The 23,110-nt window shown below is 37.1% G+C and overlaps 3 protein-coding genes across 3 annotated transcripts in view; all 3 read right to left on the bottom strand.

The window, feature by feature from the left end:
• The window catches only part of cpne7 (copine VII), a 50,240-nt gene extending 45,437 nt beyond the window's left edge, over positions 1-4,803 (bottom strand). Inside the window, exon 1 of the mRNA XM_079446316.1 lies at positions 4,250-4,803. Within this exon, the coding sequence (XP_079302442.1) occupies positions 4,250-4,423 (174 nt within the window). The 5' untranslated portion in view covers positions 4,424-4,803. The remainder of the gene's footprint in view (positions 1-4,249) is intronic.
• Positions 4,804-12,713: 7,910 nt separating this feature from the next.
• Positions 12,714-16,653, bottom strand: LOC306878349 (large ribosomal subunit protein eL13-like). The gene is made up of 6 exons (XM_079430634.1): positions 16,540-16,653; positions 15,940-16,055; positions 15,724-15,865; positions 14,589-14,762; positions 14,234-14,290; positions 12,714-12,920 (listed from the first exon to the last, which is right to left on the bottom strand). Exons 2-6 carry the CDS (start codon positions 16,041-16,043, stop codon positions 12,762-12,764), a joined length of 636 nt encoding a protein of 211 aa, XP_079286760.1. The 5' UTR covers positions 16,044-16,055; positions 16,540-16,653; the 3' UTR covers positions 12,714-12,761.
• Positions 16,654-17,930: 1,277 nt separating this feature from the next.
• gcshb (glycine cleavage system protein H (aminomethyl carrier), b) lies at positions 17,931-21,464 on the bottom strand. The gene is made up of 5 exons (XM_079441256.1): positions 21,244-21,464; positions 19,624-19,703; positions 19,078-19,141; positions 18,866-18,997; positions 17,931-18,772 (listed from the first exon to the last, which is right to left on the bottom strand). Exons 1-5 carry the CDS (start codon positions 21,392-21,394, stop codon positions 18,675-18,677), a joined length of 525 nt encoding a protein of 174 aa, XP_079297382.1. The 5' UTR covers positions 21,395-21,464; the 3' UTR covers positions 17,931-18,674.
• Positions 21,465-23,110: the final 1,646 nt, after the last annotated feature.

Genomic DNA, 23,110 nt, shown 5'->3' with positions numbered 1-23,110 from the left:
ACTGAAATATACTTTGGGATTTAGATTACTATTTGTATTGCTAATGCTTATGCTGTGTTCGCATCATTATTGAAGGCTCAGATATCTCTCACTTAACTGTTGTGAGATGGGAAAAGTAGCAAATGTCAGCAGCCTCAGGAGTTCAATTTACTTTTATGCACCTGACAGATACTTAAAGCAACTCACATTGCATCCAAGGTATGCATTTAATAAGTTTATGCATTCCTTGGAAATCAATGCACTTCATTTGGTTCGAAATAAAAGGGATTTTACGGTAATCATCCATTGACTGTACATGGTTAATGTCTGCACTTTCTTAATTCTTAAACAGTTTGCCAGAGCATATACCTGCTACATACTACCCAACAACAATGCAGCTAAACACCCTGGCAACCACCCAAAATGCCCTAGTAAACAGTTAGCAGCATCGTTGCAAATAACCAAGGCCACCCAAAAACCATTTAGAACTTCTTTGCAACCACCCAGAACACCCTTGCACTGTGCACATGCATTTTCTTCTAAAAATCTGTTTTGATATTCTCTGGAGAACTTTTGGACTCAATATTGAACTCAAGTTTTCCTACAGTGCAGAGCATTCACATAATGCACATAATCACATTTTGTGCCCTAAGTAATATTAAAAACAGTCAGTCTTTTTTAATCCAGCCACCCCTCTTTTCCGAATCAGTCTTTGCTGTGGAAGGACTGCGTTTGGAAGATATAAATAACAAAAACTGACAGCAGTCAGAGATTTGGTAAGCTTCTTACAAACCCACTTGACGTCTTAACAAAAAGATTACCATTATGTCTAATGCCTAATGCCTTCACTGAGCAATTTAAACGAATACTTTTAACAAAAAGGACAATAGCACACATATCTGTTGCTTTGAACATTCAGCGATTGTAGAGCAGCACCCACTTAGTGTCTCACGCTGTGACGATTCACACGCTCACTGCTTGCATGAGGACATTAAAGCCTAATGTTTAACTTATCATATTCTGGGCATTCTGGTAATATGATCATGGATCAATGCAACATGCTCCAGTTCATCTTGAAAACATCGGATCTAATGGGAATAACATGGGAATATGCAAAATGAGACTATATTGACACATCCTAGACATGTATGCCAAGATCCCTGAAAAGGCCTGGCGGATATTCATGACGGAAAATGTAGACTAATGCTGATGACAAGAAAACGGCATTGCATATATGTTTTACACTGACTTGCTGGCAAAATGTCTGTGTCTAATATTAGGTGGATGTGGTTATAATGTTTTTCTGCTCCTGTGAAAGCAATCTGGCATGTGTAAAAGCTAATACCAGGGAAAAGATCAAAATCATTAATTAGATAAATACGACTGCTCTTTGACTAAAATTATAAGTGTAAAACCAAGTGTTGTCATCATTATAAGTGTAAATATATTCACGTTGAATATCATGCAAATGATATTCAACGTGAATATATATATACAGTAAAATAATGACAGTGGCACTTCTAATGCTGTCAGTATGCAGAAACTCTTTAGCTTAAGAGACTGTATTTTGTCATTCTGTGAAAAAAAACAAGAAAGGTTATCAAATATGGATTTTCATATGCAAAGAAGATTACATAACAAACTGAATTCCGCAAAACCAAAACTTAATTTCACAATCATTGATTGATTCAGTTAGCTGCTGCTGATATTTTACACAACACACTTTCACTGTTGTCATCATGGCAAAGCAATAGGCTAGTTCCCCCCAAAATAAAAAATTCATTTTACTTACTTCTATGGGAGATATTTTGAAAAATGTTCATACAATGTCCATACATTGAGCCAATAGTGTCCACTGTCCGGTGGTGTTTTTCGACACCACTGGCTTTGACTGTATGGACAGTTAAAACATTCTTCAAAAGATCTTCCTTCACGTTCCACAGAAGACAGAGAGTCATGCGAAGTTGGAACGACATGAGGGTGAATGACAGAATTGTCATTTTGGGGTGAACAATCCCTTTAAGAGCACACTCACGATCAGCATAACCGCTACAAATACTTCACAATGAACCCTAATCATGTTCATAATAATGCATCTCAAACCATCAGTTTTTAAACAACTGCTGCTGCAGTCAGACTTAATCATTGGCAAGCAGTGTGAAGATAATGCATTTTGCGTTATGATTGTCTTATCCACACTGATGAAACGGCTGCAAAGCATAACCATTTTTCTTTCCTATGTACCGCTGCTCCCTAAGTGTGACTGAAATATGTTTTGTAAAGAAATTAACATTTTTGAGATGCAAAAACGAATGTCACTGCAAAGAGTCATTTAGTCTCAAATGGACTACGATGAAGCACTGTTTTCATCGCCTGCACATGGAAATATGCAAGAAAATCTGAAGTGCAAAGCATCTGTATTATGGTAATCAGTTATTTCAAGATACTCAACTCATGCTGATTGTCAAACAAATCATATAATAATATGATATCTCACAATAATATCTCAATGGCTTTTCCATTTTCTTTTTCCTGTTTCATGTGGCCGCTCTTTAAAATGGAATCTTTTGAATGCAATGAACGCTGAAGCAAGGTGGCATATTTCACTTTGTTCACTGTGATGTTGAATGTGGCAAAGTTGTTGGAATAATGGGGCCAGGATTAAGATTTCATCCTTCAGCCTGACACATTGCTGCAGACAGCTTCGCAGCTTTGCCGAGCTGTCTTCAGCACCACTGCTGTGGCTACAGATAATTTTTTTTCTCACACTGACTGCTTTGATATAGAAAAAAAACTCCAGAGTGGTCGCTCTCTTTGCTTCAAGCGCCCTTTCCTGCTGTGTGACAATTCCCTGTGCCTAGATTCATTCCAAAATGCGCCCACTCCCCCCACTCACATGCTCTTTGAGCAACCCAGTCAACCTTCACAGTCAAGCCCTACTATCAGAATGTCAACTGAAGACACTGTGCAAAATTATACCCATGCAACAATCTCTAACCCAAAACCTAACACTTAGACCTGTTTAACTTCTAATCACTGAAGAGCAGAAAGAGAAACAAGGGACAGGTGATCCAGTTGTTGGTTGCTGATGTCGCTGGTGGTTTCCAAACTCTTGATTTCTCCATGCCCTTTATTTTTGCTAGAGCTCTAATTGACTTCCTCTTTTCTTTTAGCATCCAAATTGCTTGCTTTTCTCTCAAAGTCAGCTCCCTCGTCTTCATCCTGGTTTGTGTGTCATCATCGCATGCAAGCTTCAGAATACAGAAGTAATGGATATAACTGATACGACACATTCCCTGCTTTTAATATCTGAAGAATTAATGCAATAGGACACAGCTGATCACTGAAAGACCTGTGAGGCATCTGTTCCAATACTTATGCTCACATCAGATAGAGGAGTGAACACTAAAAGTGCTGCACTTCTTAGCTGGTAAAACATCTATGTGTTGAATCACCCAAATAATAAAATGTGACATTCTGTAGTTTTGTCTCATATTCATCTTTTAATCATATTTGTAAATGTCTTGACTCCACAACCAACAGAACAATTTAGTCTTTACTGTTCCAATGCATTTGGAGGGCACTGTATATATACATACATACATATATACATATTGGCCAGGCCCATTAATCAGCCATTAATTGGTCATTTGTAAATTATCACCCTTCTAAAAAAAAAGTGCACATTTCCTGTTTTCAGATATTTTAGTGAGTATATTTTGTTTACAAAAAAACTTTTAAAAATCAGCAGTTTTTTTGAACATCTTATTTACAACCATTAAAAGGTAGTTTAAAAAACGGTCTTTATTTATTCCCCGTCATCTTGTTTAAAACTAATGGAAACCTGTTTCCAACGTGGAATAACAAATGGCATGGTAATTGTGATTTTTTTTAACACAATTCAGAAATTTTGTCTTAAAATTCAGACTGTTTTGAGAAAAAGATTCAAAGTTGTAATTACATTTTGTATTGTTTATTCCATGACGAAAACAGGCGTACATGTAAACCCGTATAACTTTCTTTTATACATTTATTAAAATCAAAATCTTACATTTTTGAGCACTGCTAGATTTCTTTGCAGTTTATGTTTACCTTCGTGGTTTTTGCCACTTCGTATGTATTTAAGCCTGATTCGTCCATAAATAATAAGTGAGGGCAAAATATATTAACTGAGTAACCTGTTTATGGGCAGCAGGTGGCCTTTCAAACGTAGCTTGCAAATGGTGGTTAAAACCACTATTGAGAATAACAGGAGAAAAGGAAAACTCACTTCAGTCCATTGACCTTGGTTCTGTACCATGAGGATGACGCAGGGGTCAGACTTATTGAGCGTGTCTCGGTCCAACAGGGACTTGCAGGAAACACGCAGCTCCACCTTGGATACGCAAGCGACAGGGCCTCCTATGCCGGCCACTGGGGACGTCGCTTCCTGTGAGTCACTCATCCTGACAGAAAACTGAGTGCGGAGGGTCAGCTAGAGATGGGAGACGGCAGTGCCAATGGGCTGATCTTTAAAAGCCTCAGTTTGATTGAAGCAGGGCTCTCCCATGCAGGGAGTCTATTTTGTAATGTGACCTTGTGTTGTTTCTGCGTAAAGCAAAGGATGTGAGATGTCTTAAAACATATCTGTCAGTTTGACTTAAAGTTCTCTACAGAGAGACATCTCTATGTCTGATTCGCTTTAGAGGAGAATGGGCTGCTGGGAGTGGTTCAGATATAAAGGGATCAAATGGGATGTTGTAAATCAGAGATGTCCATTAGTATTACAACAGCAAAATCCCAGATGAGATCTTCAGTTGACAGCCTCTTCCACAACAGACTCCTAAGTGAGAAATAAGCATGTGTGGGTAATAAATATCAGGATGTACTTTCTAAATGTACTTTTAAAATCCAGTGAATGGTCAAAAGCACTGAAACCACATTGTCATCAAAAACACTACTACTAGACACTACTACTAAACACTAACACTACTGACAATGGCAAACATTATACCCATTTTCATCAAGTTAACCCTTTAACCTGACAGTCAGAATATATTGATCAATGGACAATTTTCAAAATTGAACATTCTGTTGAAACCCATAGGGCCTAGGCTATATTAATTATATTTAGCCTACTTACATTTTTATTATTTAAATTTACAGTTACTTTAATTGTGGGGGGAAAAAGTTAAATTTGAGGTTGGGTTAACTTCTTTGTAGAGGTAAATAGAGAAACAGTTTTTCGTGCAACAGTTCCAAGACTTCAACTAACTTTTTTTACTTTATTTGTGATATTTTCTGCACTCAAGTGGAAAAAGTAATGGAACTGTTTATTTTTTCGATGCTCTGTGATTATATTACTAAAAATTGAGGGATACCGTTGCTACAGTTCACCCAGAACGCGTTTTTACATTCCACTGCGCTCGCTACTCTTCCTATGTTTTTATGTAAACATACAGCCTACACTCAAAAAAAAATGTTTCGGTCTAAATTTACATTTTATGTAGTTCAATTGCATACCAATTTCCATCCATTTAGATTACATAGTTTTAACATAAACAAATCAATAAAGTTAATGTGATTCATATGCATCAGTCATGAATGAAACGTAAGATGCATGTAATAATTCACAACACTGCTCAGTGTTCATGTGTTTCCACAGACAGAGTGTTAAAGAAGCATTGAAGCAGTGTTGGAGTTAAGCAGATAATTATGTGATGATTGACCATTAATGATGAACACCTGCTGTTAACAAGCAGAATCACCGAAGGAAAGAGAAACACAATAACTACAACTGACTTTTTTTTTTTGAGTGTAGGCTGTATGTTTACATAATTATTTATTGTTTTTTTTTGAATGTGCATCTGTCTTTTGCATCTCCTCGCGCATGACACCGAGTTCCAAAAAAGTGAAAATAAATTCAAACTGCATGGGGGAAAAACGCGTTTCTGGACACTTGATTTTGTTTCACTGCCAAGCGCCACATTGTGCGTGATTGGCTTCCAGGCAAACTTGATTTCTCCTTACCAGCGTGTTTTTGTCGCCAGGTCAAAGTAGGCGCTTTGCAACTTTGTAACACGTCTAAATGAAACTATGTCATTTTTAGCCCCCTCGCACCTTTTCATTTGACTTCCTTTTGTAGTGCTCAAACTACCCCGTCCCCTATAATTCATGCCCTACGGTCATTTTTCGATATCACATTACCAGTAACATTACTAATGTGTTTTATGTATTAGATATTCACCCTTTGAAAGATCAAATCAGCAAAAGCAACGCGTAAATCTATCAGCCAGCATTGCAATGCGCTCCAGCGCGCGTGGTTCAGCAGCACGGATCATGGACAGCTCCTCTCACATCTATATTAACTCTCTGGTCTACAACAAGCAATCCAGCCATTCTAGCGAGTAGCGAGGAAATTACAGCACCGTTCTTACTCTGCTATCTCTTGTGTCTGAACTATCATTTGATTCAAATGCTTAACATTTGAACCACAAGTTAAGAATCACAGGCTACGGCAAATGAAATGATTAAACGTGCGATCTTCATGTAATTGGCGCTTGTACAACATGATGAGTCTACACTACAGTTTTAGTATGCCAAACTTTTCTCGTTTAACGCAAAGAATCCAGCGTAAAACAGCGTGAAGAAAATGAGAATAAAGTAACATGAAGTGCCTGTTAATAGATGACACTTTAGTGTCTTAATCTCTCTCGCGTCTGCAACTCAGCATTTGTTCAGTAGCCTAATTAACCCACAGTTCACTTTACGTCCTCTATTATTTATCAAACTCTTATGAATAGAATTGTCGATTAACGGACATAGTTTATTTTTACTGCATCCTTCACCATTACGCAAAGATTTGCAAGCACTGACAAGTTAGATAACACATGTAAACAACCTAATAATTTGTCCCTAATTATAGCCTAACTAACAACACTGCATATGCAAAGCAGCATATAGGCTAATAGTAGTAATAATAATTATTATTAATAATAACAACAATAATTATCATGATGACTAACAGCAAACATAATCTAATAAGTCTAAATAAGAGAGCTGTGTTCTCACCTGCTGTTGCTGCTGCTCTTCTCTCAGTGTGTGTGTGTGTGCGTGTGTGTGTGTGTGTGTGTGTTTGGAGAGAGAGAGAGAGAGAGAGAGAGTTGCGGCTGACACATGCCCACCGTGCTTTGGCATTATGTTGCGTCAAAGAGCTTCATTGGAGTGAATTTAACAGCCTCAGCTGAGAAAATCTTTGACTGACGTCAGTTTCGGCAAGAATCGGCATCCCAAGCTTGAATGGATGTGCAGAAGTCATTTATAGCCTATAAAGGATGCATTTTGAGAAGATGATTTTAAAAAATCAATTTCTATACTAGTCATGAATTGCATGTGCCACTGTGGGATTCTGAGCTTTTTGTTTTGTTGTTTTAGGGGTGTAAAATCCTTCAGGTTGGTGTGTACAGTTTAGACATTACTAGCCTCAAGGTCATGGTTTAAGTAAACCTACTAACTATAGGTCTGCTATACAAAATCATGGAGTGTTGACATATCCTTACATAAAGAGAATATTTTTACATTTTCCTTCCAGTAACATGCACTTCCTAAAAGGATGATTATGGAATTTTGACAGAATTCTTCTAATATTTATTGAATTATTTAAAGTCTATTATGTTTTTTTAACCACATTACCTAACTTCTGAATTTCTTGTTATGCTATATTATTATCATATTGGATTCATTCATTTCTTCAACTTGTTTTCTTATATTTAGCACAAGTTTTATATTTCGTTATGAAAGTGACTGATCATACACCTTACCAATCTGAGCGTATTTACCTCAGTTTTTGAAAAGGAAAGGACGTGACGTATGGCCAAGTATGGTGACCAGAATTTGTGATCTGTATTTAAAGGGCACATATGATGCGATTTCTTGTTATGTTCTTGTTATGTAGCTGTTTGTGCATGTATACGATCTGCAGAGTTACAAAGCGCAAAGTCTCCCAAAGGATTTATTCTATCTAAAAGAGAAGGCTGATCCAGACCACGCCTCATTAATACACGCCCCCACATGTCTACTTCACAATGTGGAAATATTTGCATAATGCAGCCCAAATGTTCACGCAAAGAAAGAAGGCGTGGTTTGAGTAACCGCAGTCGTGTTGATGAAGCCATGTCAGGGAGACTCTGTGTGTTTCTATGTGAAAGCAAAAGTACTTTATTTGGCCCTCCGAAAGTAGATGCAATTAGGAATCATTGTTAAGATTTGTTTACAATAGAACAGGACAACCCAAATGTTCGATTTTATGCAACGCATTTTATGGACGACAGTTTCGTGAACCTAGTAGAGTACAAGGCTGGGTGTGCACAAAGGCTATTTCTAAAAAAAAATTAAAACAAAAAACTTTAATATGACAATCCAGTGCTTCTGAATCAGCGACTGTAAGTATGTTTTGTTATTAGTTTAAGTATTTGCTAGTGACAGTTCAAGTGTGGCGTTTTGTGCGTAACGCGTTGTGTGTGTGTGTGTGTGTGAGGGGAACAGGGTTATCACAGCGGAGGGTACAGCCCGTCAGAAATCATCTTAACCTCGGTTTATGTACTGCAAATACATACGAGCATCATCGCTGTGTCTGTTCCCCTCTCGGGCTTGAACTGGTGGTAAAACTAAAACTGAAGCTCGTGATTATCTAAGGGGCGTTACATTTCCGACGCGTGCTTGTGGTGTTCGGCCAATCACAATGCACTGGGTCAGTTAGCCAATCAGAGCAGACTGCGCTTGTCAGAAGGAGGGGCTTTGTAGAAAACAACGCGTTTGAAAGAGGCGGGGCATAGAGGAACTACAATAATGTACAGTATTTGAAAAATAAAGTGTTTTTGAACATTAAAGCATGTCAGCTTATTCTGTTATTCTTCTGCAGCCTTATTCTTTAAAATAGCATCATATGACCCCTTTAACCCATCCAAGTTCACACAGTGAGTATAGTGAACACACACATACACACACAGAGCAGTGGGCAGCCATTTATGCTGCGGTGCCCGTGGAGCAGTTGGGGGTTTGGTGCCTTGATCAAGGGTCTCACCTCAGTCATGGTATTGAGAGCACTGGACATTCACTCCTCCCACCTACAATCCCTGCTGGAACTGAGACTCGAACCCGTGACCTTTGGGTTACTCTCTATCCATTAGGCCACAACTGCCCAACGTTTGAGTGAATATTGACAAAATGATCTATATATATTGCTTTGTTCATAATTTGTGGATCTGAGGTGCATAAGCTGAGCTCGGATCATTGGGGTTTATAACCAATCAGTTCCAAAAAGAAATACAAAACCTGTACCAATTAAAAGAAAAACTTTAGAATAGGTAACACCGGTTAACTATTAAGTACGACCTTTCCCTCAATAAATTCTTAATTTGCTGCTTATTAATAGTTAGTAAGGTAGTTTTTAAGTTTAGGTATTGGGTAGGATTAGGGATGTAGAATAAGGTCATATAGAATAAGGCATTAATTTGTGCTTAATTAGCACTAATACATGGCTAATATTCTAGTAATATGCATGATAATAAGCAACTACTAGGTGTACCCGTAAAATAAAGTGTTACCAAAAACGTTGTAATCAGGATCTCAGAGTAATGTCAGTGTGGGAATGGAGCAGTATTAGCCTGGCCACATGAGTGAGATGTTCTAGAGTTATTGAAATGCTTTTATGTTATTGAATGATGATTTTTTTTCTGATGGCATAATGGCATAGTGGTGTAATGATGAAAGTGGTGAAACTAGTATTGTTAAACTATTCTTGCATAATATTACTAAGATACCTAATGCTATCATTCAAAATCTGACTAGAGTTTTATTTTGGGGCTTTTAAAAGAAGCACAGGTCCTAAACTAATTGTCTTCACATATACAGAGAAGATTTAGAGATAAAAGAAATGGCATTCTCATTTAATTGAAAAGAGTTTCCTGTCATTTGTTCAGTGAGCAGCATGGATGCATGTTGACAGGATATAACATAACTTGTAACTCAATTAAGAAGAGTAATTAATGGCTCATAGCTGTCTGAAGCCATACCCAGAGGTAAAACGCCTACATGTATATACAGTATGTAACAAATGCCATTATTGTGCTCAGAACCTTTTTCATCCCACCCACAGTTTTTTTTTTCTCAAGGACAGTGTTAGACTGGTCAGGAAGTGATGTGAGAGAGAGAGAATGGCATCATCAGAGATAAAGTGCTATTTAGCTTCTGCAAAATAAGACATTGTGGCCACTGTGCTGATCATCTTAAACAGGCTCTGCTAATTCTGTCTGCCTTCCTGAAAGAACATCAAGAGCCACTCCATAAGAAAACCTAATGAGAAGGACTAACAGGACAGGATATCAATCAGGAAGAGGAAATGCATTTGCTTAAATGTATAGCTCACCCAAAAATGAACATTTGCTGAAAATGTACTCACTCTCAGGCAGCCAAGATGTAGATAAGATAATTTTTTTCATCAGATTTGGAGAAAGTGCACTGAATGGGTGCCGTCAGAATGCTGATAAACAGCTGATAAAAATCACAATAATCCACAAGTAATACACACCAGTAAACTGAAAAGTTGGTTGTTTGAAAGAAACAAATCACTCAAGATGTTTATAACATAAAACCATTGCTTCTGACTGAAATATGATGACTCTATCCAGTATTGCTTTCTCCAGTCAAAAAGCTGAGCAGAATGCATATGATCATCTTCTTTAAATAATAATAATAAAAATGTATTTAAAGCATTTCCCAAAGACTACTTTAAATATTTTTAGATATTTAATATATTAAATATTTGATATACTTTATCTTTATCCTTTTTTACATGTCCTTATCTGTATATAGTTGTATTTTATTTAATTTATCTGTATTTTTACGTGTTAGTGTTATCTGTATGCACCAAGGGTCTGAGAGTAACGCAACTTCAATTCTGTGTACGTATGTGCTCTACATGTGGAAGAATTGACTTTGAAATATGTTGATTAAGACATATTCAGTATGTTGTATTAGAACCTATGCAGGTTAGGGTTTACAAATGGCAGCATTTAGTCAACATCTGTCCTGTTCACCTGAATATCATCTTGCTAAAATCTTTATTTTATATTGCACTCTAAGAATACGGTTGTTTAAAGGTTCTTCACACATATAGTAACAGTTCTAGGTTGCACTTTATTTTGCAGTACGTGTACTTAAGAAAGTGATGATGTCTATCCACCATTTTCTTCAACAGGGTTTTTTTTTTTATGGACCCTTATTTAAAAAAGGGTTCTATTTAGCGCCAAAAAGAGCTGAAGAACCTAAATCTGACATTGTTTAGAACTATTTTTCTCGAGAGTGTAGTTTAATATTTATTGCAGATAAACCATATGAATGGTACCTATTTTCCAGTGTTTTAAAGAGAGGTCTAAATGAACTCTTTCCACCGGTTCCACTGATCAAGGGTAACTAGGACACATTCTCTACATCTTATGTAACCTCATACGTGATTATCTCCCCACTTATCTCCCCTGGGTCAAGATATTTTTGGTTTATTGATCCATGTGTAGGTTTTCATGGAAAAAACCCCAATGGTTCATTGATTGTGGACAGCCCCAATTATAACGGTCCCTTTATTTCACTTATAATTGATTTGGCCCACTTCAGCTTCAGTTTTCAGTGACACTCAGTTCAGCAGCACTGGAAAATGTACCATTACTGGAATCATTCACAGGTGTTTCCACACTAAACCGGTCTCTAAACCATCTGTGTGCAAAAGCCTCAGAGAAACGAGTTTAGAAAACAGGGCATACAATACAAGCAAAGATAGCACCAACACACAGCCCTGGCATGAACTGAGAAAAGATATACATTCTCCTGCTCGAACACATACACACACACACACACACACAACATACAATGATGTGGGAATGCAATGTTTGCATAATACACCCACAGTCCATTCATCCACCAAAACCACCACCGGACATCAAGCACTGAAACATCTGATCAGTATCAGACTTTCTTCAGTGGACAAAAATACATATATAAAAAAAAAAAAAAAAATTTTTTTTCACCCACACATTGACAATCAGCCATCTCCAAAGTTGTATGATTCCCAACATTCTGCAAAACATCCCTATAGAAATGTATTCAGGTTTGGAATGAAATGTGTAAATTATAATTCTTAGAAATACAATTTTTGGTGGACTATCACTTTAGCAAGTCTAACTAGCACAGGCTTGGAAAAATAATTGAAATGCTGTCCTTACCCAGATCCAGCTTTAAAAAAAAGTTAGTTATCTAAGGGGGAAAATAAGTTGTTACTAAACCAACCACTTCTTAGAAAACTCCCAAAATCAAGAGGTAAACACTGCCATCTTCTGGTGAATATTAAAAATAGCCATCTCACTCACCTATAGAAGGTTATGTATTTGTAAGGTACTTTTGATAAAGTACTTATAAGGATAGATAAGGGCTTGTTCAACAGGAATCAAACCAATGACTTTAGCCATGTTTTGAAGCATGCTCCAACAGAAACAAAAAGCATTGTTTTTTTTCTGCATTGCTGCCTGCAGTCTCCATCACACAGAGCCTTAAGAAATTGACTGTAGGAAAGGAACTCCTAAACATAGTCTAAAGTTACTTTTGAGACGAAAAAAAAAAAAGCAAACCATAAACACACATCCTCTTAAAAGCAGACAAATCTACACAGATTTTTTTCACAAGAAATGACTCCCAAAAACAAATAATTTTTTTTAGACATTTATTTTTTGACAGTTCCTTAGAAAGTATTTTTCTTATTTTTTCTTTTCGGGATCCTGCTCGGCGGCCTCCTTCGCCCTCTTGGCACGGATGCCGAACAGACGGGCGTTGGCACGGGCCATACGCAGACTGGCAAAGGCCTTGAAGTTCTTCTCTTCCTCTGTGATCATGCGGGCCTTCTCTTTCTTGTACACCTGCAGAAAATATGGACACTTCCTCAGTTGCAGCAAAACACTACATTATATATCAAGAGCCGTTTACATTAAACATCTCATTTCTCAACCTGCATCTTATTCCTGACATGAAATAAGACCAGTTTAAGCCTTCAGACAACATATAAAGTTTGTTTTTATTGCCCTGCGTATCATTTAATACATCAAGCTTTTATGGCTGTGCAGGTTTTATGAAGGTAAATTTATGACTCGAAGATGAAGTAAAGAATTTACTTCAAAGCAACTCATAAATTAAGGAATAAATTCAATGAAACGATACATCAATAGGTTCTGTAAATGTAAATGCAAATACAACTTCCAAAACATCTCCATTACTTTTTATTTTATTTTGAAAAGCTCAAGTTCCTAGGCCACTACTCCAAATCACTAGAACATGGAATTTGTTTTTACTGCACCTTCTAACCACAGACAAAGATGCTCTTCCTCACTATATTTGCCTTGTTTTCCCGTGCAAATGTCTAAAGATTCTTAAATCACGATACATTTACTTGAGAAACAAAATGACAAAATGTCTAGTTTAAGGAGAAATTGATCAAAATGTAGAAAAACTATCTACCAATGAGTCAAGAAAAATCTATTTAATTCAAAGGGAAGACTATTTCATTTACATATTTGTTCGGTTCTAAACTGAACTTAATTTTGTTCAATTTCTCAAAAACAACTTATGTTCAAAAGTACACCTCAAGTAAATGTGACTTGATTTAATGAGTTTTTTGGGCAGTGCAACATTCAATTCCAAGACTATGAATTTAAGATTGCTAATATTTACATAGCCAAAAATTTAATTCTGATAGCTTATACAGTAAATCAGTGATAGAAGTCTGCTTACATAAAATGCCAGAGAAATATTTAGCAGGCTAAATATCTACACCAGGCTACGACTCTAAATCTTACTGTGTGAAATGTGTTTTGACTGGAAATGACATTGGCGACAATGTAAAGCCAAGGAGAGAGCAAGACACGGCACATTCTGCTCATGTGAGCCAAAACAATGCAACGCAATGACAGATGTAATCATCTTTAAAAGTCTGATGCACCTTAATACTCACATTCTTTCATGATTGTTCTAAAATATATCTATATATAGATCATACCAGTAAACTGACATTCATCTTAATATATATTACTAACATATATATATAAAAACAAAATCACAGCAGAAAGACCACAGGTGGATGTTTTAAGCAAAGTTTTAAATATATTAATAGATCTCAGAAATATGTGTACCAAATAAGATACAGTAGGCTTTATAGTGTTAAGGACAAGATACGTACGTTTTTGATGGGCATGACAGGTCCAGTGAGCTGTGTAGCCATCTTGAGCTCCTCCTCCTACACACACACACACAAAACACAGAGTGTCAAAAGACCAAAACCAAACAAAACACAACACTACTGAATAAGGCTAAAGAGTATGCAGTCATCAGCTGTAAAAGGGTTCAAAAGTCATCAAGGATGTGCAGAGATTCCGGAGAAAGTGTCATCATTTGACTGCAAACGCTAAAGCTGTTACCCATTAAACTGCATTTTAGACCTGGTAGAATGGTATGATTTACGACGAATTGCAATGCTTCAAAATAATATTTATCCCAAGAAAGGTCTGCGTTATGAACTGAAGGAAGCCACTTACAGTGCTGTCTCCCTTCTTAGGTGCAGTAGACTTCCTGGGGAAGATGATGAGCTTGGAGCGGTACTCCTTCAGCCTCTGAACGTTGCTCTGCAGAGACTCTGTGGATCGGTTACGCCGACGAGGGTCAACGGCGATGCCGATGGTGCGGGCCACCTTTTTGTTGATTCCTGCTCCCTGTATAAGCAAATTACAGAGCAACGTGAGACTTGATTATGCTGGAACAGCTAACACATGAACAATTTCAGCAACAACAGTCATCAGCAAATAGGGTTCAAAGGAGATCATCAACGAAGTACAGAGATTCCGGAGAATTGTCATCATTTGACTGTCTGAAATAACCATAAATATCATCATAGTTAAAATGGATAGGTCACACAAAATAACAATTCTGTTATCATTTACTCACCCTCATGTCATTCCAAACACATAAGATTTTGGTATAAAGTCCAGGTAACCAAAAAGAACAGTGTTGTAACATGAACCGTATAAAATGGTTTAATCCATGTATTGTGAAGAGATACAATGTGTTTATGAATAAACGTCCTAATAAAATCATTCATCATATACAATTGTATCCGCTCATTTATTTTACACCTCCTATACGGTCTTTTTGGAGCTTCTAAGTTTTGGTTACATGGATTTTCAAGGGAGAGACAGAAACTTCAAGTTTCATTTAATGTCTCGTGCGAGTGAGGGCGAGTAAAGGACCATTTTCATATATGTGACCCTGGAGCACAAAACCAGTCTTGAGTCGCTGGGGCATATTTGTAGCAATAGCCAAAAATACATTGTATGGGTCAAAATTATCAACTTTTCTTTTATGCCAAAAATCATTAGGATATTTAGTAAAGATCATGTTGCATGAAAATTGGAAATTTCCTCCCGTAAATATCAAAACTTTTTATTTGTAATATGCATTGCTAAGAACTTAATTTGAACAACTTTAAAGGTGGTGAACTCAATATGCACCCTCAGATTCCAGATTTTCTAGTAGTTGTATCTCTTAACATGTCATAAACCATACATCAATGGAAAGCTTATTTACTCAAAAAAAAAGGACTCTTATGACTGGTTTTGTGGTCCAGGGTCACATATGGGTGAAGTAACTCTTGCAATAATGTGGCACCAAGCATACCTTCAACTCCTCCAAGGTGAACCCGCGTCCGGCTCGGAGCTTGGTGTGATAGCGGATGGTTGGACACCTGACCGCAGGACGAAGAGGTCCAGCAATTGGTCTTGGAGCGATGCGACGAGCCTTTGCCTGACGGGCCTTTCGTCTGAGGAAAGATGCATTTTAATAAAGCGGTGCTTTCTATGAACTACTAAAGTGCATTTATCGGTCTCGTGTTACCTGCGGATCTTCCTGGCCGGCTGGTTGAACCAGGTGCGCACTCTCTTCTGCCAGTCTTTATGAAAGTGAGGGTTCAAAATCATGCCATTCCGGCTGGGAGCCATGATTGTTCACTCCTAATATAAAACAAACGTTACAGCAATAAGCACAGTTCCCTGCTCCACGTGTTGCACGGTCGTTTATAGTTTTATAAACAACTGCACGCTCATGAAAGCCATTAAAACACTTTTGCATTTATTTTTAAGTCTGTACCACAGTCAGAATATGAGCTATGGCCTGATGTGGCGTCACGCGCTCAGAGTAAACACGCGCGAGGAAGCCTTCAGCTGAATGCATGTTTTATTCAGGTTTCCAAACACTTGACTGGTTCATAAGCGGCTGTTTAACATCAAACACACGGGAGCGTGGAGAATGCGAGAGTACTGTGTATTAAAATCACCTTTATATCTCTCAGTAATGAATAATACTAACAATACAGCCAAGTTCACATATTAAACATATTACACTTTAAGGTCGGACTACTTAAATTATCACATGATAAACCGTTAATAAGGATTAATGCGGATAAACTTGATGTTTGGCCGGAATAGATGCACATACCGTCCGTGGCGGAAAATGGCTGAAAAGGAAAAGGAAGTGACGGCGCGGGGTTTTAAGGGAAGTCAAGAAAAGAGCCAATAGCAACGACCCATGTGCCCGTCTACCGGAAGTGTGAAGCACGTGGAAGGACGTAGATTAAAAGTTCGACAACTAATATGTATACTACTACTACTACTAATTATTATTATTCAATTAATAGTTAATAAAGACTAGAGTCAGAGTCTGATGCATGATCGTGGATGTAAAGGAGGACGTTGTTAATTTCACGTTCATGCAAATAAAAAAATAAAAAATTAATATGTTCAGTAACACACACATAGGCTAAATTAACACAATCGAACATAATTAAATGAACAATCGAAATTAAAATCACGAATGAATGAGCTGCTGAATGAATAAAACGATCACACTGCATCATACCAAAGGGACTTTGATCAAACTAAATCAATTAAACCACCTTAATGCTTTTACATCGTATTAAGTAAAACACTTTCATTATAACATTATTTTTGAACCTAAAGAAAACTTATATCGCTGTAATAGTAAAATCTGTTCTAAATAGGCCTACTTTAGAGTTAGAAAACTGTATGTTTTTATTCCGTGTTCAGCCACTTTTCAAATTCTCTAATATTTCTATGGGATTTGGGAAGCTTTTGGTAGCCTATATCTGGAGCAAGCATTGCTTTGCATCCTAAAGAACAACAATTTCCAAAATGAAAAGCCTGTTAGAGGTGCATCGGTTCTTTCTTATTTTGACAGATTTATTCTGTATGTAGAGTGCTTTCTACACGAGTTTGAACTAAAAACACACATTCATATGTGAAATCCTAAAGGCACGTGTGGTCATTCTTATGTAATATTGGTAAACTTGTATGGAAAAAAAAGGTTTATGTAATTATACATCTATTTGCCTTTTACACTTCAATGTCATTCATCACATAAGATCAAGATAAGATCAGCCATATTTGATTTTCTGATTGAATCTCATTACAAACAGCTTTATAAATGTATAAAACAAGTACAACTATAATCCGTATATAGTTACATTATAAACATCTAAATAAATATCCTTTCGGCCAAGGTGTTAGTGTTTCCTAACAAATGCAAAGAAAGGTATCAAAGGAATCTGCTGTGAATTCTTTTACACGGATTTCAGTTTTTTTTTGCAGGCAGATAAAGATACTATGATCAGCCTTCATTAATCATTGATCTCTGGAACACAGAAAATCATCAGTCTTTTAATCTCAGGGCAAAGGTCAAGGTGTGCTGGGCTGGGAGGTGCTCTTAGTTCCCCTCTGCCTATGTGCCCTCTAAACCAATCTCAGCAAGTGCATTTCTTGATCATGTGCACGACTGTTCAAAATGGGGTCAGATGCATTTATTTATTTTTAAAGAAATTAATACTTTTATTGTCTGATTACTGAAAACTCAGCTTTGCATCACAGGAATAAATTACATTTTAAAATATCAAAATAGAAAAGTCATTTTAAGTTGTAATAATAGTTCACAATATTACTGTATTTGTAATTAAAATAAATGCAGCCTTGTTGAGCATTAGAAACAAAGAATCTTACCGAGCTCAAATTGTGTAGCTATTTTTGATAATGGAAGCATTTTCTATAAAGCACATCAGAAGCAATGCTTCACGTTCATGTGTTAAACTCATTATTAAATGCTTTAGGTTATAAGAACAATACGTTACTGGTGTTCTAAGACAATCTGAAAGGGTACAATTTGAACACACCAGAATGCTGCAGCAGAACAGACGCAAACTGGCTCACAATGTTACATTTTCCTTTTTATTGCATGTCATGTTACGTCAATGTCACACACGTTACATTGACAAATATATTATTTAAGACAATCAGCACAACCAGAGTCCATGTAAAGCACCTCAAACTGCATCCAAAAGCCCTTGAAATATTTGGCTTTTGACTCCAAAATACACGAGTTTGTTAAACTAGCACATTACAAAAGATTATTTTGGTGGAAAAGAAAATTACAAAATCAAAATAAATAGATTTCAAAGAACTGTATTAGCACTAATTCTACCACCGGCACCCTAAAGTAGCCATTGGGAATCCTTAAAGGCTCTGAATGATTGATAATAACAAATAACGAAGGTCTGAACTCCTTTAAGAATCGAGGGATTTGATTAATTTTTCATAAGAAGCTTCATCCATGAGTTCATCAAGTTCTGCAGGTTTCTCTATGGTCATCTTAATTAGCCATCCTTGAGGAGGGAGAAAGAAATGTTAGTATATTACACATCCACGTACAGTATTGTGTGATTTCAGTTTAATACGAGACAAACAGCTGCACTCACCGTCTTCATAGCAGGCTTTATTTACTAGTCCCGGGTTATCTGCCAGATTGGTGTTGATTTCGGTCACCTCTCCAGTCAGTGGAGAATACAACTCACTAGCAGCTTTGACGCTTTCTAAAGCACCAAACTCCTCTGAAAAAACAAATACAGGTCATGTTATCTGTGCTATAACAGGCAAAAGGCATAATATGGGGATTTCAGATTCGTCTCACCCATTTGTTCAAGCTTTGTTCCCACTTCTGGAAGCCCGCAGTATACCACATCACCTAACGCTTCCTATGGTGATTGAACAGAGAAAATGAAAAACATCTATTAATAAGAAAGATCGTTTTAAACTAAACTTGAAAACTGCATTAAAAGTTATTGCAATATCTTTTTATATCAATATCAGAAAAAAAAGAAAGACAAAAGCGATTATATCAACACCTCCCTTTTGCATTTTATTTGGAAACGCATCTTATTATTGTAGTAAAACTGGTTGTGACTTATTTCAAGTTGACATGAAGGTACATATGGAAGCTCGTCTCTGCCAAGAGACAAAAACTAAAAAAGGTAATTGTGCTATATTACCTCACAGTTCAGTTTTTTTTTTTTTTTAAGAATTGCGAGAAAAACTCGTACATGACTTTCTCAGGCAATTCCAAATTTACATCTCACAATTCAGACTCCATCTCCATCACAGAATTAGTAAAAAGTATAAAAAAAAACATTTGAAACTGAATTGACACCATCTATAAACGTTCTAAAGAGGAGAACACCTGAGCAAAGCTGCTGATGCCAACCGTGCCCACACTCCCCTCCACTCTCACCCACTCGTGTTTGTCTGTAAACTTCAGAGCTGGAAAAAAACAAGAGAATATATATAAGATCATGAAGATAAACTGAAGCATTGATTAAAGTAATACATCTCCTAAAAAATAAAGTGTGCCGTCAATTACTCTCACATAGTGTACTATTAAATATTTTGAATAAGCTTTTATTTTTATATTTTAACATTTCTATATAGCTTTATTTATAATTTATTTAGTAAAAGTAATAACAGTATTCTCATGTTATTTTTTTTTGGTTTGTAATGACATGGGAATTTGGCACTATTTACATTATTTTGGTTTGAAAGAACCATTCCTTTAAATGTGAGTTTCCTTTCAAGGACATTTTCTTTTTGCATAAATATTAACTTACGCTGATGATAGTTTGACCATTCAAACTCCATAAAGTTAATGATGCATCAATTTCCAGGTCGGTCTTTCCATTTCAGGTTTTCGGAATTATTCTACTTAATCTCTTAAATTATTGTACTGAACATGATGCAGACACCGAGGGTGGAAGCAACTGGAAAAGATCAGGTTAAGGCATGCCAAATAGTGAACTTTCTGTGCCAGAAAATTGCCAAATAACAACAGGTTTTCAAACAGGTTTCTCAAACACCCATTTGTGGGTTTCTGTACAACAAAGCCATAAAATTAGAATCACATGACAAAACAAGTGATTCAAATTAAACAAGTATGATTAAAATATGTGAGGATCCCTCCATTTCCCAAACCGGAATCAGAAAGAAAACCATTAACTGTTCTTAAATTTTATATAAATTTCATATTAACACCATAATTCTTAGGAGAGCAGTCTGGCAAACCGATGAACACCATCAGCCAAGGACTCCCAGAGGGGCAATGTCTCAACTGACTCAGATTCTAGCATCAGCCCATGCAGAAACAATACAGGTTTAACCTAGATTGTGAGCAAGGCTGAATGCTGAAGCATGGATGGGCTTTATGCAAAACACTCCTGTAGTTATTTCTGATCTCGAGACATCTGAGGAAACCTAATGAAGGTGATGCATCAGTCTAATTTCATGAATGACAGATTTAAGTGAGATCATGTGTAGAGTCAAGAGCCTCTGGCCCAACTTCATGGGCACAAGATGCAGCACGGTCCTAACTTTAATTAGCTTTAATTTAAGATCTCAATATAATTCGAGCCGCATGATAATACTGAACCGAGAAAATTAGTCAAGCGTGGCGAGTTTGATCCGATGAAAGCGTCAGCAAAAATCACACTGACCAGTTAAAGAACATTGCCTCTTTATTTTTGGAATTGTTACAAATACTTTTAAGTGTTAAAAGTGCACAATTTAAACTGAACATTCGAATTCGAATCCACCAAATAACTTTCTGCGAATAAATCAATGGAATGCACAAAACGCCTGCGGACGAACTAAAGTAACAAACGTTAAATCCCAATACAAATCCAGTTCATAAGCAAACCTCAGCATTTAAAACACTAAAGCTTTTAAAAAGACCAAAATGCAAACCGGAATGGCTGCAGTTCTTGTGGAGAAGCGAAAACGGAGGAGCCGTGGAGTTCTGTAAAGTTTTTACCTCCCGAGAGCCGCGAGCTGCTGTAAAGCGTCCTTAAAACGTTTGGTTTTAGCGAATTTTGGCACGTCCAGATATGTGCAGGTCTCGTGAGCAGGGGCAATGCTGCCGAGAAGTTTGCTGAAACGCATCGGATCGCCGCACACATCGCCATCTTCACCGACTCTGGGCTTCAGTCATGAAATAACAGCCTGATGCACTTGACCGCGCGCGCGCGAGAGAGAGGCGAGGCGCGCTCCCGCTGAAAGACAGACAGACCTTGCGGTGCTGATAAGTTTGACTGAGGATAAAGATATCGATAACGAAAAGAACACTGGCACAGACTATATAACCTGTTATACAAAGTCCAAGCATGATGAAAGCAAAAGGATGCGTGTAGCACAATTACTAGAAATCCCTTGGTTCGCTATGGAAATACAAAGCAAGTTTCTTCACACAGGCAATACAGACTTTAGCCATACATAGGCTAATAGTTATGATAATGACAAACAAGGTTTCAAACCACTTATGCATGTAGCTCGAGACGTATTTCATGCGATTTTCGCAGTGGCGTAACTTTGCTTTGAAAAGTGGTGGGGACACCGCACAAAACGTTTTGCTATTTGTTTATTTAATAACCGAATTTACTTGGGGACTGAGTTCAGAGCTGGAAATGCACTTAATTTCCACATGCATCACATTCACAAATATGTCTATAAACATCCAAATAAGCAAAACGTAACATTCACAATGTGAATGTTACGTTTTGCTTATCACAACACATCCAGGGTAGCTAATATCAATCAAAATACGCAAGATAAATATGGTGAACTTACCATTTCATGGTCAGCTCAGCGGCAGCGCATTCATTAATTGCACTATTGTGTGTGTGTGTGTTACGATTCATTCTACTTTGAATTACTTGCATATGTTCTGACAAATTACTTGCATATGTTCTGGCATAAGCCGGACAACTTGCTAAAAGTAGGTGTGATCAATGCACGCGCTGAACGAAGAATCAACATTACGTCAAGAGTCAAGACAAGCCCACAAAATGTTTCCTCATCCAATCAAATAATTTAACCAATCCTGAACTACGCAAAACCTTGTGTAAAACATGAATGAGAGTTAATTTGTGTTTAAAATGGTTAAACTACCTTTATTAATTAAATAATTAAATAAATGAAATTGCTTTGACGAATGTTTTTTTTATTACGTTTTTATAAAAGCTCTATTTTTTCCTCCCCCACCCGCATGTAAAGGCTAGTTAACGGTAAATGTTGCTACCTATAGCATAAATGTTAAAACATCAACAAAATGTCCAAAAGAAAGTGTGGAAGTGATATAAGAAGCTTTTTAGTGAAGCAGCCACGCACAGTAAAGGCCATTGCACACTGAGTCCGAAATTTTCGCACGTTGAAAAATAAATACGACCTCACGTTGTCAATCACGTTTGCACACTGCCTCCGAAATTGTCGTCCGTCAAAAAAAAAAATTCGGATCGGGTTCGATTTTTTGCGTTTTTCGCATCCGTATAAAGCATTTTGAGATGCTTTGAGAAGGTGTTTTGACAATTCAGAGCCACCGTACAAGCGAAATCCAAAATAGTGTCAGACAAATTAATACACTTCCTCTTGCAGCACAGAGCACTTTATGACAAACAAATTGCGGAATACAAAGATACAGAATATAAAGAACTGCTGTAGCCTATTTTTTTATGCCTGGCGCGCACCTTTCCGATGCAGCAGTTCGGGGTGTGTGTGTGTGTGTGTGTGTGTATGTGTGTATCCATACCTCAGACAGTCTCTGTTCAGGATAAATTGGTTCACGGAAATTAGTGGTCTTCTTTTTAATATGTGGATTCAGTATCGCTAGCAAAGTATCAAACTGA

This window comes from Barbus barbus (assembly GCF_936440315.1).
Source record: "Barbus barbus genome assembly, chromosome: 2".
Lineage (NCBI taxonomy): Eukaryota > Metazoa > Chordata > Actinopteri > Cypriniformes > Cyprinidae > Barbus > Barbus barbus.
The sequence above is the reverse complement of the archived record's forward strand: the minus strand, read 5'-3'. Positions and strand labels throughout refer to the sequence as shown.